Raw genomic sequence first — 13,847 nt, 5'->3', positions numbered from 1 at the left:
CAGTGAAAGAGGATGGAAGAAAATATAAAAGCATTTATATGATTTTATTTTAATTTTTATTTTGGAGAAATATGTTTTAATGCAGTGGTTCTTAACAAGGGGTCTGTTACCCCCTGAGGGTCTGTGAACCCTTTCAGAGGGGTAAAGGGGCCCCACAGTTAAAACCCAGAGCCCAAGCCCCAGCACCTCCTGCGGGGCTGAAGCCCCACTCTCTGGCGCCCCATGCAGGACAGAAGCCAGGAGCAGCAGGGCTGAATTACGGAGCCCCAAGACCCGGTGCTCCAAGAGGGCAGAAGCCCCAAGCCCATGGGCAGAGTTGGGGGGACATGTGGGTGTTGCCCCCACAAAAAAAACCTACAATGCAAGAGCAGGGCAATCCTGTTGCAGCTCCCCCGCCATACACACACCCACCACCTCCTTCTCTCCCTGCCCAGATCAGAGGCAAGAAGCAAGAGCCAGGCAGTGCAGGACAGCTGCTGCTCTGGCTGGTGTCATGGAGTAGGCAGCTGTGGAATTCCCTTGTCTCCTGCTGCCACTGGTGCGGGGATTGAAGCTGCTTCTCAGCTCCCAGCCCCCTTTGCTCTTGCAGCTGGTAAGAGCCGCGTGGGTGGGAGGACCCAGCTCTGTGGCTGGAAGAACTCTCAGGGAAAGGGACTGTAGGGGAGCCCTCCCGGACAACAGACCCTAGCTACTCCTCTCCCTTCACCATGAGCTACCCCTTTCCTGCACCCTGAGATACCCCCCTGCCCACACACAGCCCCTAGCTACCCTCCTCCCTGCACCAAGCTACCCCCTCTTTCTGCACCTTGAGCTACCCCCTGCCCACACACATCCCCTAGCTACCCCCTTCCTGCACTCTAAGCTACCCCCCTGCCCACACACAGCCCCGAGCTACCCCCTTCCTGCACCCTGAGCTACCCCCCTTGCGACACACAGCCCCTAGCTATCTCTCTCTCTGCACCGAGCTACCCCCTCTCTCTGCACTGAGCTACCCGCCCTGCCCGCACACAGCTCCTAACTACCCTCTCCCTGCACTCACCTCTGAGTTATAATTTTTGGTTGTGCCCCACCCCTCACATCCCAGACAGGCGAGTGAGTCGAGGGGTGGAGGTGGTGCTCCCTCCCCAGACCCAGCCATGCAGAGCTGGCTCAACCCCCACTGGTCCCTGCTCACTCAAAATAGAAGTCAAATTACAGCTATGTGCAAGGGCCCTTCCACTCACCCGGTCCAGAGCTCCAAGTCTCCCTCTCTCCCGCTGGGCCCTGGAGTTTTTAATAGCATGTTGTGGGGGGCCTCAGGAAGGAAAAGGTTGAGAAGCCCTGTTTGAATGTATTTACGGATAGCAGAATCACAACAGCACATAAAACGTTCTAGGGATCCAGTCTGACAGGATCTGGTGCTGGTAGTGAGGCTGTGAGCTTATGCAGTTATTGTCTTAAGGATGTGGTCTTGTTTGCTTAGTTACATTTAGCAGCTTTCTAGAATTTTTGTGAAAAAAATATACCATGTAATTTAAAAAAACCCCACAGCCTTAGGCAAAAGGTACGAAACCACCTAAGGAGGAAAAGAAATTATATGGGACTTTATGTAATGAACAAATCAGGGCCCCCTGCAGAGCCATGAGATTGGTGCCAAATGATGATATCTTGAAAAATGATATTTACTACTTGGGACATTCTTCTCTCACTGCCTAGCCAGGATCTCTGGCCACAATCAATAGGCATCCTGTGCGAACCAGTGTGGGTAACCGAAAATGAGTGGCTTAGCGAGGAGTTATAGAATTGCTGCAAGAGCTTGATTTGCCATAAATACAAAAATAAGGGTCTCTTAGGAAGTTTGAAACTTTTGAATAAATAGTGACTTGGAGGGTGGGTCAATCTGGGTTTATTCAAAGAAGCCCACCCTGCAGGAGGTCCTGGCTATCTATACAACCCTGAGGGACATACAGGTAATTCATAAAGCCAAGCTTTTTGAGAGACTGGATTTTGGGTTAAACCGGTATTGAACTGTAATGTAATTCTGCATTTTCGTGTATATTTGCTGAGTCTCCTTTCTTAGTTCTATTACCACGAAGCAATAGACTTGGAATAGAGTAACCTGCTACGGTTGCCCAATATCTGTTGGAGGGAGGGAAGAAGAATGTGGTGATCTTTTCTCCTTCCTCAAACCCTTAAAGAGGACCTTCTCTATGAACACCAGGCACCTGGGAATGTGCAGGTTCAGGGGGCTACAACTGGGCAGCAAGTGAGAATGGCCATTGGAACAGTTCCTTCACATGGCATCATCCCTGAACAAAGCCAAAGTGACACACCAGCAAGAACGAGCACAGAGCTTGTGAACATTATTTCCCCACAGATTCAGCTTCTCATTCTGTGGTGTCATCTCTCCTCTTGTTGGAGGTTTGGGTGTAAGGGCTAGGTCATGAGAGGGAGGCTTGGTAATGCAGCTCTGTCTGGAGCAACTCTGCAGTGGAGAAACTAGTGGGTAATGCTGAGGGGTTGGCCCTACATGCAGATATCCCAGTCACCTTCGTATGTGCTGAGTTCCATGGGATTTTCTTGCAGATCTTAGGAAGAATCACTGGGCTGCTTGGTTGCACACATCTCAGGTGTGCATTCTCAAGGTAGGCAAATAGGGCTACACAAAGGTCTGGGGGCAAAATCTAAACTGAGCCCTCCCACTACCTTTCCAACAAAATTATCATGGATTCAAAAGAGGCCCCAGAGGGTGGTGGATGGGGCTGAAGAGTGAATCTGCCACACACTCACCCAACTGTGGTAACTTCAGTCCAACGGGACTGGGCTCAGCACCCCACTCTGTGCACTGTGACCTAGTCATGACAAAGGGATGGCCAGGCCAAACTTGAATGGTGCTGCCACCCCATGCACCAGGTCACAACACTCAGAATGGGGGGTCTGGGGAAAACTGCCCTTTTGGTCCCCCTGCCTTGGGTGGCCCTGCAGGCAAACCTCACGGCATGGCGTGATGTCATCCCTAGAATTCCACAAGAAGGAACTTGGCAAATTTCACTATTGTAGCATCTTCGAAGGAGGAAGCATGTCTGTTTACTTGTTTGCCCAGTACTTTGTTGTCACTATACAAATAACAAACTGAACATCTATAACTTAGCCCTCCTGTGGGCATTTCCACCCAGAGGCATAGGCTAGCTCATAATATTAACTATTAGCTTTGGAGAACACCACATGGCAAGTAACTGTGAAACAGCAGCTATTTCTAGTCTGTGGGAGAAGTAACTGCTAGACACTGAAATGATTCTGTATGGGCCAGTCCAAGTCCCATGAAGTCAATCGGTTCTTCTCATTGATTTTACCGACAGAAGGGTGAGCCTTTAAGAGGTCTCTCTACAGCTGCTGGGAGTGAGTCTTGCAGTCTGAGTTGACAGATTTGTACTAGATTTTAGCAAGCACACTAGAAATAGCAATGTGGGAGCTTGGGCTCTGAAACTTAGGTAGGGGGTTGGGCTTCAGGCAGGGCCAGCTCTAGGCACCAGCAAAACAAGCAGGTGCTTAGGGTGACACATTTCCAGGGGGTGTCACTTTGGCCACCCTTTTTTTCTTTTTTTTTTTTTAACTCACTTCCTCCCCTCTCACAACCCTGCAGAAGCGGAGCCACGGAGCAGATGGGGATCCAGCTGAGAACCCATGGGACCCTGGGAGCTGTAGTTCCTTGCCTAGCTCCCTGCCTATGGAGCCAGCCCTGGAACAGGGAAAGAACTACATTTCCCAGCAATCCCTTCGCAGCTATCAACAGGAAAGGGAGGGGTAGGGAGTGAGGTAGCTGAGCCATGCTGTGAGTCAAAAGGGGTGGCACTGTGAATGGGGAACAAGTGTGCCCAAGGAGTAGAAGGCTTTGCCCTAGATGTCTCCTTCAGAAGACTTTCCCAGACTTAATTAGGGATACTGGTGTGACCTCACCTTGCAGCCCCCAAAGAAGGAATTGGATGGACTAAATGGACAGTGCCCCTCTCTATCTGAAGCCTAGCAAGGGAGGTACATGGATCCTACTAGAATTTAAAATGAAAAGTAAGGGAGGGGAGGCTCTGCTAGGGGACTTTGGCAGCTTTAGATACAGTACCAGGCACGTAGGAGGATTTCCACTTCTGAGCCATGGAAGCAGAAATTGACTTTTCCTTTCCAGATTTAGCTAATATTCAGAAAGGGAATCTAGCACCTGCCTTCCAGATTTGAACACCTCAAAATTCAGGAGCGCTCAAGCTCAATTTGGGCAGCTTTTACTTCATTTCTCCCAAATCATACTGATCCACTGTAACTTGCTATAGAAAAAGTAGGATAAGAAATGAAGAAGCAAGAAATGCTTCCCAGTGGTTTTTAGGACTGGAATTGCTATTTTCAACAGCTATTGCCATTTTTAAAAAAAAAAGTTTTATTTGTTTAAAAGGAAGACAGTAATATTGCATTGGCAAATTCCCCATAGAAACAAAGAGTGGAACAAAAGAATAATAAAGGCATCTCAACTTTTCCTCATTTATGTAGGACAGTCTTATAACATGCATCCAAATATCCTCCAATCACACAAGCTGAAAATTGTTCCACTTTACTGAAGTTCTATAACCATATGGGAACCAATCCTGTCTCTGTTCTGTGCACATCCAAAATTCCTGCTGAATGACCCACCCTGGGAGCGAGTTACCAGTGACCCAGGGCAGGGACAGCAGGAAGGTGCAGGTTGGGGGGAGAGCCCAGGGCTGGGGCGGCAGGGGAGTGTGTGTGTGTGTGGGGGGGAAGCCCAGGGCTGGGGCAGCAGGGGAATGAGGGGGGAAGCCCAGGGTTGGGGTAGGGGGCAGCCAAAATTGTTTTGCTTGGGGCGGCAAAAAACCTAGAGCCGGTCCTGGCTTCAGGGCCCAAGCTCGAATGTCACAGCAACATCTACGAAGTTATTTTGAGCGTTCTAGCCCGAGCCCTGTTAATGCAAGTCTGTTGACCTGGGCTGCGAGACTCATTCCCAGCAGCTGTGCAGACACACCTTTAGAGTTCAGGGATATAGCACATGAAGTGACTCTTTGCTTAAAGAAAAAAAAAAGATTATTGAGGCCAGGAGCTCAGCAGGATTCAGAAAGCGATCAAGTCATTCACATGGATAACAAGAATATGTAGAGATATTGTAGTAAATATTTAAAAGTCTAACATACACACATACGCGCGCGCGCGCATTGGAACAGCTATAAACTTTCATGCTTCGAGGCTTAAGCCAGTCTTTAGCTTTTGAGGTAGGAAGAAACTTCCTTGGGGCAGGTTATCCCATCATTGCTTACTGCGGGAATTCTTACACCTCCCTCCAAAATATCTGGTAATGACAAATGTCAGAGGCAGGATACTGCACTAGATGTATCACTTGTCTGACCTAGTATGGTATTTTGTGTATTACTATAAATAATTGGGCTTTGGCTTTGATACACACCCTCTCTTACCTATTCCACAAGCAGGAAGGCATTAGAGTTGTGGAGGAGCTCCTCAATTCCCACACAACACAGAACAGCATGTGCAGTAGCACTGCTACTATGGGCTGCTTTCTTGTGCACAGGAAGTAATACACAATTAACCTATTGCTGGTGATTCAGACAATGCAGCTGTTTCTGTGTCAGTGCAGGATCTGATCCTAGGATAGCAATTCTATAATGACAGATTCACATTCAGAATGAGCAACCATTTTAAAATGCTTACTTATGCTTTTCGAGATCTGTTTGCTACATTTTAAACCCTATTAAATTAAGCAAATTATATTTTATCATATAATTGCACAAGCCTTATTTACTTAATCTCTGCTCTTTTAATTATATGATAAAGCATCCAAGTGGAGACATACAGTTTAATGTCTGCCTTTCTTTATATTCTTTCCCTGGGTGACATCACTCAGTAATTTTAATCTAGCCAAGACAGCACTAAGATTGAAAGTATGAAACCACTGATCTCAATTTCAGTTCTATTGAGGCAAGAGCATTTATATTAAAACTTACTGTTGCGACAAGGAGAATACTCGGCATACGCACTGAAGTTCTGAATTGCAACATAGCAGGTCCCAACTGGATCCTTTTCAGGGATGGCTTTAAGGGTCCTCCAATGATATAAGGGAGCACAAGCCTATTAAAACAGTAATTATGTAACAGATCTTTTATGTGCCATATATGGGCTAAGTCAGTTCTTCATTAAACAAATTAGCTATTTCTGTTCCTGTTAAGTTTCTATCATTTGGAGAGAAATTGTCATACCAGGGTAAATGAAAGAACCATGGAAACCTTCATAACCTGCAATGTTCTCTTCTTCTCTCTGCATCATGAACAATCCACTTACATCTAAGGACCAAAACCTGTCCTCTCACTCCTCTCCCTGGACAAGTTAATTGTCTCAGATAGTGTTACCCACTTTTAAGCATGTGTTATTAAACTCCCTCTGTGCCTGATCCACAGAAGACGAGTTTGCTACTGTCCCAGTTAGGGGACTTAGTCCTTTGCCCCATGGTTTTAGTTTGAAAGGTCCCTGGTTCAATCAATCCCTCATGATTCTCACAATGTTGGTTGTTACAGCATGGTTCTGCTGTAAGGGGGAATACGAGTTAGGTTCTGCAGAGCTGAGCTCTTTCTGTTGCAGTACGGGGTGTGTGGCCGGTGGTCTACTATTACATTGATCCCTAGTTCAAACCCAAAATGGAGCCAGGGAGAGAATACAGCTATGGAACAGATACTGGAGTAGCTCTACCTATGCTTCTCCCCAGCCTTGGGGGTAGGATTCTGAGACCTTTTTCTGTTTCTGACTTGGCACAACAGGCAAGATTTAACCCTGACTGAGTGACTTTTTGCCAAATGAGTTTTTGATACAAAACTATTTAATAAGATAGAATATATTCTATAATAAAAATTAGTGTGTGATGGAGCTGACAAACTGTCCACTTTTGTGTTGGGATTGATTTACAGTCAGATATTAATTGCTCCGTGGTAATGTATTGTTGTCATTTTATATGTCACTGTAAGGCACCAGTCTTGCAATTAGCTCTGGCTGGGTGGATCCTGGTGCCCACACAGAGCTTTCTGCAGGTGTGCACATTCCTTTGCAAATGTATAAGACAGGGCTCTTCCCTGAGCAACCTACAGTCTAACAACATGCTAGAGAAAAAATAGAGGACAATCAAAATGAATTTATTTCTTGTAATTATAATTTTAGATGCACTTCAGAGAGTTTGACAAAACCATTTGCAACAGAAAACTTAACACTGTAAACTTTGGCCTAATTCTATTTTATTGTTGTTGCTGCTGCTGCAGTATTAAAAAACTGCAAGCAATGTGATAATGGATTCTCCCTTTTTCCCCATGGAACCCTATCCGAGTTTAAACCACCTCCCAAAGTCACCAATTCAGGGTTTTGTCTTAAAATTGTTGACTTCAGCTACTGTGACAGGGTGCTGGGCAAGAACTGCTGACTCAGCCCTCTGTCATGTCAACCCCCATTATGGAAAGCAAATTGGAGCTGGCTAGAGAAAACCTGCAGCTATTTAGTGAATAGGAGACAGCTGCCCACCCAATTAGTCTGGCGCTAGATAAAGGCTTCAAGGAAGAAAGCCAGGGGAAGGGGAGGAAGCAGAGTGATAGTTCTTCCCTCCTGCGAGCAGACACTAGAAGCAAGCTGTGTATGGGGAAAAGGCAGAGGTGAAAGTAAGCCGGTATGGTCCGGTACAGCATACTGGCAAGAGCCAGTAAGCCACACCAGACCAGACTGGCTTCCCCAGGCCAGTGATTAAAGAGCTTGGGGCTCCCAGCAGTGGCTGGAGCCCCGGACCCTTTAAATTGCAACCAGAGCCCCACTGCCAGAGCCCCTGGCTGCTGCCATTACCCCCGGGGCTCCGGCAGCAGGGATCGGGTGGTGATTTAAAGGGCCTGGGGTTCCGGCTGCTGCAGGAAATGCTGGGCCCTTTACATTGCCACTGGAGCCCTGTTACCAGAGCCCCAGGTAGCGGCGGTGGCACAGGGCTCCGGCGATGATTTAAAGGCCTGGGCGCTGCTGGCCACCGCTACCGCAGTGGAGTCCCAGGCCCTTTAATTTGCCACCCGAGCCCTGCTTCAGGAGCCCTGGGGTAATGGTGGCAGCCAGGAGCCCCTGGAGCTCTGTTGGTAATTTAAAAGGCCCGGGGCTCCGCTGCGGCCGAGAGCTCCTGGCCATTTAAATCGCTGCCTGAGCCCTGCTGCCAGAGCCCTGGGGTAGCAGCAACGGGGCTCTGGCGCTGATTCAAAGGGCCAGGGGCTTCCATCCACTGCTACTGAAGTGGAGCCCTGGGCCCTTTAGCTTTCTGCCAGAGCCCTGAGCCCGCAGTAGCGATGGCAGCTGGGAGCCCCTGGGGCTCCGTCTGCAATTTAAAGGGCCTAGGGCTCCACTGCAGTAGCAGCAGCTGGAGTCCCAGGCCCTTTAGATGGCCCCCTAGCTCCGGAGCTCCCAGCTGCCTCTGCAGCTGGTAGCTCCGAGGGTGATTTAAAGGGCCTGGGGCTCCCAGCTGCCACTACCGCAGCCAGAGCCCCAGGCCCTTTAAATCTTGATTTAAAGGGCCCGGGGATTTAAAGCCCCTACCTCTTCCAGTTAAGGCCCGCCCCCTGCTCAGGACTCTGGCATACCAGTTAAGTCCTTTAAGTTACTTTCACCCCTGGGAAAAGGTTGTGGGAGCACAACTTGTGAATAAAAAGCACCAGTGGTTACTGAACCCCAGGGTATCCAAGTGACTTTATCAGCAGAGCAGGGGCAAGAGCAGGAGCCAAGAGGGTCCTGCCACGAACTGCTACAGCTCCATTGCAGAAAGTTTGGCAAAACTGTTGATGAGAAAACATACTAGAACCAAAACAAAACCGGTCTATAATGGACATTGTATTTTTGTTTTATGGCACAGCAATCAATGGTGGGATTTCCTCACATCTGATTAAAACCAAGGCATTTTAAGTTTCAGTGAATAGTTGTATAAGATGATGATATATTTCAGCTTGCTAACTGTTATTATTAGAGTACATGATGAGTATTCAGCTATTTAAATCAATATAACACTTTATGACAAATTTTAGTTAGAGCCAAAAAATATGTTAGGATTTCCTTTTTAACAATAATTGTATATATGTTATCAACTTGTAAATAAAATTATGTCTACCAGATGCAGGTACCAAATCTGTAACTTGACAGCTACGATAACTCAGATGCAAAACCGCAGGGAATTAACTGTACATGTTAGTTCTATAACACAAGAGAGCGATGTTTTATTCATCACCTGTTTTATGTCAAAATCCTTTTCTGGGGTTAACCACAAGATCAACTATTTAAAGTAAGGCATTTCCTTTAGATACTTAGCCCCATTAATTAATAACTGAAACAGCTTTAAACAAATCCCAAGGCAAAAGTTGTTGTTTCATAATTGGAAGGAAACTAAAGAATGGCCAAACTAAAGTTTCACATCACAAAGTGATTAGTATCCTTTTCACTGTGAATCCTAGTGCAAAAACTGTAAATGTAAAATGCCTGTGTATAGCATGCATCAACTCCATACTGTGCAAGAAAACTACTCAGTGTAAGAAAGAAATCAAATATATCAGTATAAATATGCAGTAGGGGCTTTCTATCGGTGCCTGCAAAATGTTCTATAAAAGCAGAACACATACACTTAATGTTTTTTAAAGCAAAACTCTTCTTTAGTCATTACCATAACTACAATATAACAATACAATAGAATATGATTACCCTATAAAACAAAACTAAATATTGATACAATATTGAATAGTAACATTTTCATCAGGATATCAATTGATCTTCACTGGAATTTTTGGCTTCCTTCAGGTAATTCCGTAGCCAACTTTCCTCAAAGCTTTACAATACATTACAGTTTTTTAAACCTATGGCTATCAGTTCCTATATATCTTAAAAATAGTTCCACTATTTTATGCTTTGAATAATAAAATAGATTACTCATTTCCTTGCACGATGAGTAAAATGCCTTTCTTCATTTCTAACACTGCATTCAGATGGTCTTCAAGTATTCAGTTCAGTCTGATTTTTATATATTGCTTTTATTGTCTAATCTCTCTCTCTATATATAATCTGTTTTTGTATATATGTATATTCTAAAACCTATTAGTTGCACACACACATTTAATATATACAGTTCAGAAAATGTAAACATCTGAAAATGAAAATCAATTCATTAAACTTACCACAACTTTTCCTTTATGAGCCTTGACTGTTGCCCCAAACCACTGATTTGACTTAAACTCAATAGGTTCCCTGGTGCTGTTGACTTTGATTTTTCTGTTGTCTGACAAAGAAAGAAACAGGCTGCTGGTATCTAATTTAAAAAAATGTTACTCCCTTGGTTTCAGCTAGATAACAGAGCAATGGACATATGAATTATATCACATCTATCATCCTCAGACAAGTTTCATTAATGTGGTAAAGGCATTTTAATATTGTTCAAGCACGTCATTGGTCAATGAAAAATGCCTCTATCAAATTCTCATAAAATTAAATATTTGAAATGACTGTAATGGCAATGAAAAACATAGGAAACTAAGGAAAAGTCTAGCCCTCTATCCACACTGAAAAATTTGTTTAGCTGGGGATTTCTAATAAAGAATGAACAGGAATCCCTGCAAAATGAGCAAAAATTTCATGAAACTGTTCTCAAAAGTCACATAGCTTTATACTGTGACAAAATATGTATTATAATCGTTGTTGGCCAGGCAAATGCAATTTCTCAGCGTGCATTATTCAAGGACCAGTATTAAGTATAGTAAAGGACTTAGTTCTTAACTGAATTACATGTGTACATACTGCCACAAGAGACAGTTCTTTAACATGGCTTTATATACACTTTGCAGATGTCAGCATAAGAGGAGCCATCTGGGTAAAGACTCAGCCCAATTATAATGCATTTCAGGTTTAATAAAAAGCAGACATCCCTTCCTTTCACCCTCAGTACTCTGAAGTAAACTGATTTCCCACATGGTCTTAAAGTATGCTCCTCCCTCACCAGTCACTCCTAATGAACTTCTCAATTTATATATAAGCAGCTTATTACCCACATCTCCTCATATCTGTCTTCTCTTACTTTTCTCTCTGGTTCTTATCAAGGAGTATTTCACAAGAATCAACGCTTTTTTACGCATTTTCAGTGAAAATGAAAACACACACACTGTCAAACCTGGAATGTAGAGAGTTTTTTAACATCATATTACATTATCTGAATTTAGGTAAATGAAAAACAAAAACATACCAGTAAAAAGTAGAGTCAATATTTTGCTGCAGTTACAGACAGTGGTAGATGAAATACCTATGTTCTTTCCTAGGTATGTCTACACTATGAAATTAGGTCAATTTAATAGAAGTCAATTTTTTAGAAATTGATTTGATACAATCGATTGTGTGTGTCCCCACTAATCTCATTAAGTCGGCTGTGTGCGTCCACAGCACCGAGGCTAGTGTCAACATTCAGAGCATTGCACTGTGGTAGCTATCCCACAGTTCCTGCAGTCTTCACCGCCCATTGGGATTCTGGGTTGAGCTCCCAATGCCTGATGGGGCAAAAACATTGTCGTGGGTGGTTCTGGGTACATGTCATCAGGCCTCCCTCCCTCCCTGAAAGCAACAGCAAAAAATGGTTTCTCGCCTTTTTTCCTGGGTTACCCATGCAGACGACAAACCACGGCAAGTACGGAGCCCGCTCAGCTCACCATCACCTTATGTCTCCTGGGTGCTGCTGGCAGATGTGGTACTGCAGTGCTACACAGCAGTGTCCCCTTGCCTTGCCTTGTGGACAGCAGACAGGTACAATACAACTACTAGCCATTGTCATTGCCCTGCGGGTGCTCCTGGCCAGCCTCTGTGAGGTCGGTCGGGGGAGCCTGGACAAAAATGGGAATGACTCCAGGTCATTTCTCCTCTTTAAGTTTCATCTAATGGAGATTCAGTCCTGCCTGGAATATCATGCCAGATGGAGGCTTCTGTCTCAGGCTGCTCTCTCAGTCAGCAGCACTGCGTGGTTGCACTTACCCCAGCATACCCGTTGCTCCCATGGCTCATGAAGCCTGGACAGTAGTAAGGAGCAGTTTAACTATAGGTTGAGCAAGTGCATAATGGTGGTAGAATGTGCCTTTGGACGTTTAAAAGCGCGCTGGCACAGTTTACTGACTCGGTTAGACCTCAGCGAAACCAATACTCCCATTGTTATTACTGCTTGCTGTGTACTCCACAATATCTGTGAGAGTAAGGTGGAGACATTTATGGTGGAGTGGGAGGTTGAGGCAAATCGCCTGGCCGCTGATACACGCAGCCAGACACCAGGGCAGTTAGAAGAGCACAGCAGGCCACGCTGTGCATCAGAGAAGTTTTGAAAACCAGTTTCATGACTGGCCAGGCTACGGTGTGAAAGTTCTGTTTGTTTCTCCTTGATGAAAACCCGCCCCCTTGGTTCACTCTACTTCCCTGTAAGCCAACCACTCTCCCCTCCCCACTTCAATCTCCACTTGCAGGTGCAATAAAGTCATTGTTGTTTCAAATTCATGCATTCTTTATTAATTGGTCACACAAATGGGGGGATAACTGCCAAGGTAGCTCGGGAGGGGTGGGGGAGGAGGGAAGCACAGGGGTGAGGCAGTTGTAGAGGCACCCCCTAGAATGGCATGCAGCTCATCATAGAAGCGGCATGTCTGGGGCATTGACCTAGAGTGGCCGTTTGCCTCTCTGGTTCTTTGGTAGGCTTCACACGGCACTGCTGCGGGTCCCTCTTATATCCTCTGTCCTTCATACCCTTGGAGATTTTCTCAAATATTCTGGCATTTCATCTTTTGGAATGGAGTTTGGATAGCACAGATTCATCTCCCCATACAGCGATCAGATGCAGTACCTTCCATTTGGTCCACGCTGGACCTCTTTTGCGAATCTGGGACTCCATGGTCACCTGTGCTGATGAGCTCTGCATGGTCACCTGTGCTGATCAGCCCCCTACGCTGGCCATACAGGAAATAAAATTAAAAAGTTCGCAGGGCTTTTCCTGTCTACCTGGCCAGTGCATCTGAGTTGAGAGTGCTGTCCAGAACTGTCACAATGGAGCACTCTGGGATAGCTCCCGGAAGCCAATACCGTCAAATTGCATCCATACTACCCAAATTTGACCCAGCAGGGTCGATTTCAATGCTAATCCCCTCATTGGGGAGGAGTACAGAAATTGATTTTAAGAGCCCTTTAAGTTGACAAAAATGGCTTCGATGTGTGGACAGGTGCAGTGTTAAATCGATCTAATGCTGCTAAATTTGACCTAAACTCGTAGTGTAGACTAGGGCTAAGCACAGGGTATATTGTGGCATTGGAGACTCTGCTGTGCAATAACTGCTGATAAATGTTATTGATACAAGCTGAATTGGGGTGAAAGAACCATTATATTAGGGGATAGGAGACTGTATTTTTGTTAATTTAGCACTACGTATGAAGTCACAGGATCAGAAAAACTGACTCAGACTGAATGTATGAAAGTTTTTAGAAAGTTCCTTTCATTTATATGAACCATGTGAAATTTGTATATTTCTGTGCCTCACTAATACAGGTTTTCTAGTACTGCAATGAGCACTCACAGAACTGGCAAAAGAGCCAGAAACTTTATCACATGCATACTTGTGATTTTCAGAAATCAGCAAGAATATATATAAAAATATACTTAATTTTTTTTTAAGCACAAAACTATTAAAGGGCCAAAACTTTAGGGGGGTGACAGAAGATGACCTTCGTGAGGCATTGCATAGTGGGAGGTGCCAAATTCCACCCACCCTTTGGTGCCACTCTTTTGATTCGCTCACCTA

At 45.2% G+C, this 13,847-nt stretch overlaps 1 protein-coding gene across 1 annotated transcript in view; it reads right to left on the bottom strand.

Moving 5' to 3' along the window:
• The window catches only part of ITGA8 (integrin subunit alpha 8), a 182,056-nt gene that overhangs the window by 149,234 nt on the left and 18,975 nt on the right, over positions 1-13,847 (bottom strand). Inside the window, exons 3-4 of the mRNA XM_050939513.1 lie at positions 10,212-10,312; positions 5,997-6,120 (exon numbers count right to left, since the gene is read on the bottom strand). Coding sequence (XP_050795470.1) covers positions 5,997-6,120; positions 10,212-10,312 — 225 coding nt within the window. The remainder of the gene's footprint in view (positions 1-5,996; positions 6,121-10,211; positions 10,313-13,847) is intronic.

Source organism: Gopherus flavomarginatus, chromosome 2, assembly GCF_025201925.1.
Source record: "Gopherus flavomarginatus isolate rGopFla2 chromosome 2, rGopFla2.mat.asm, whole genome shotgun sequence".
Taxonomy (NCBI): Eukaryota; Metazoa; Chordata; order Testudines; family Testudinidae; genus Gopherus; species Gopherus flavomarginatus.
The sequence above is the reverse complement of the archived record's forward strand: the minus strand, read 5'-3'. Positions and strand labels throughout refer to the sequence as shown.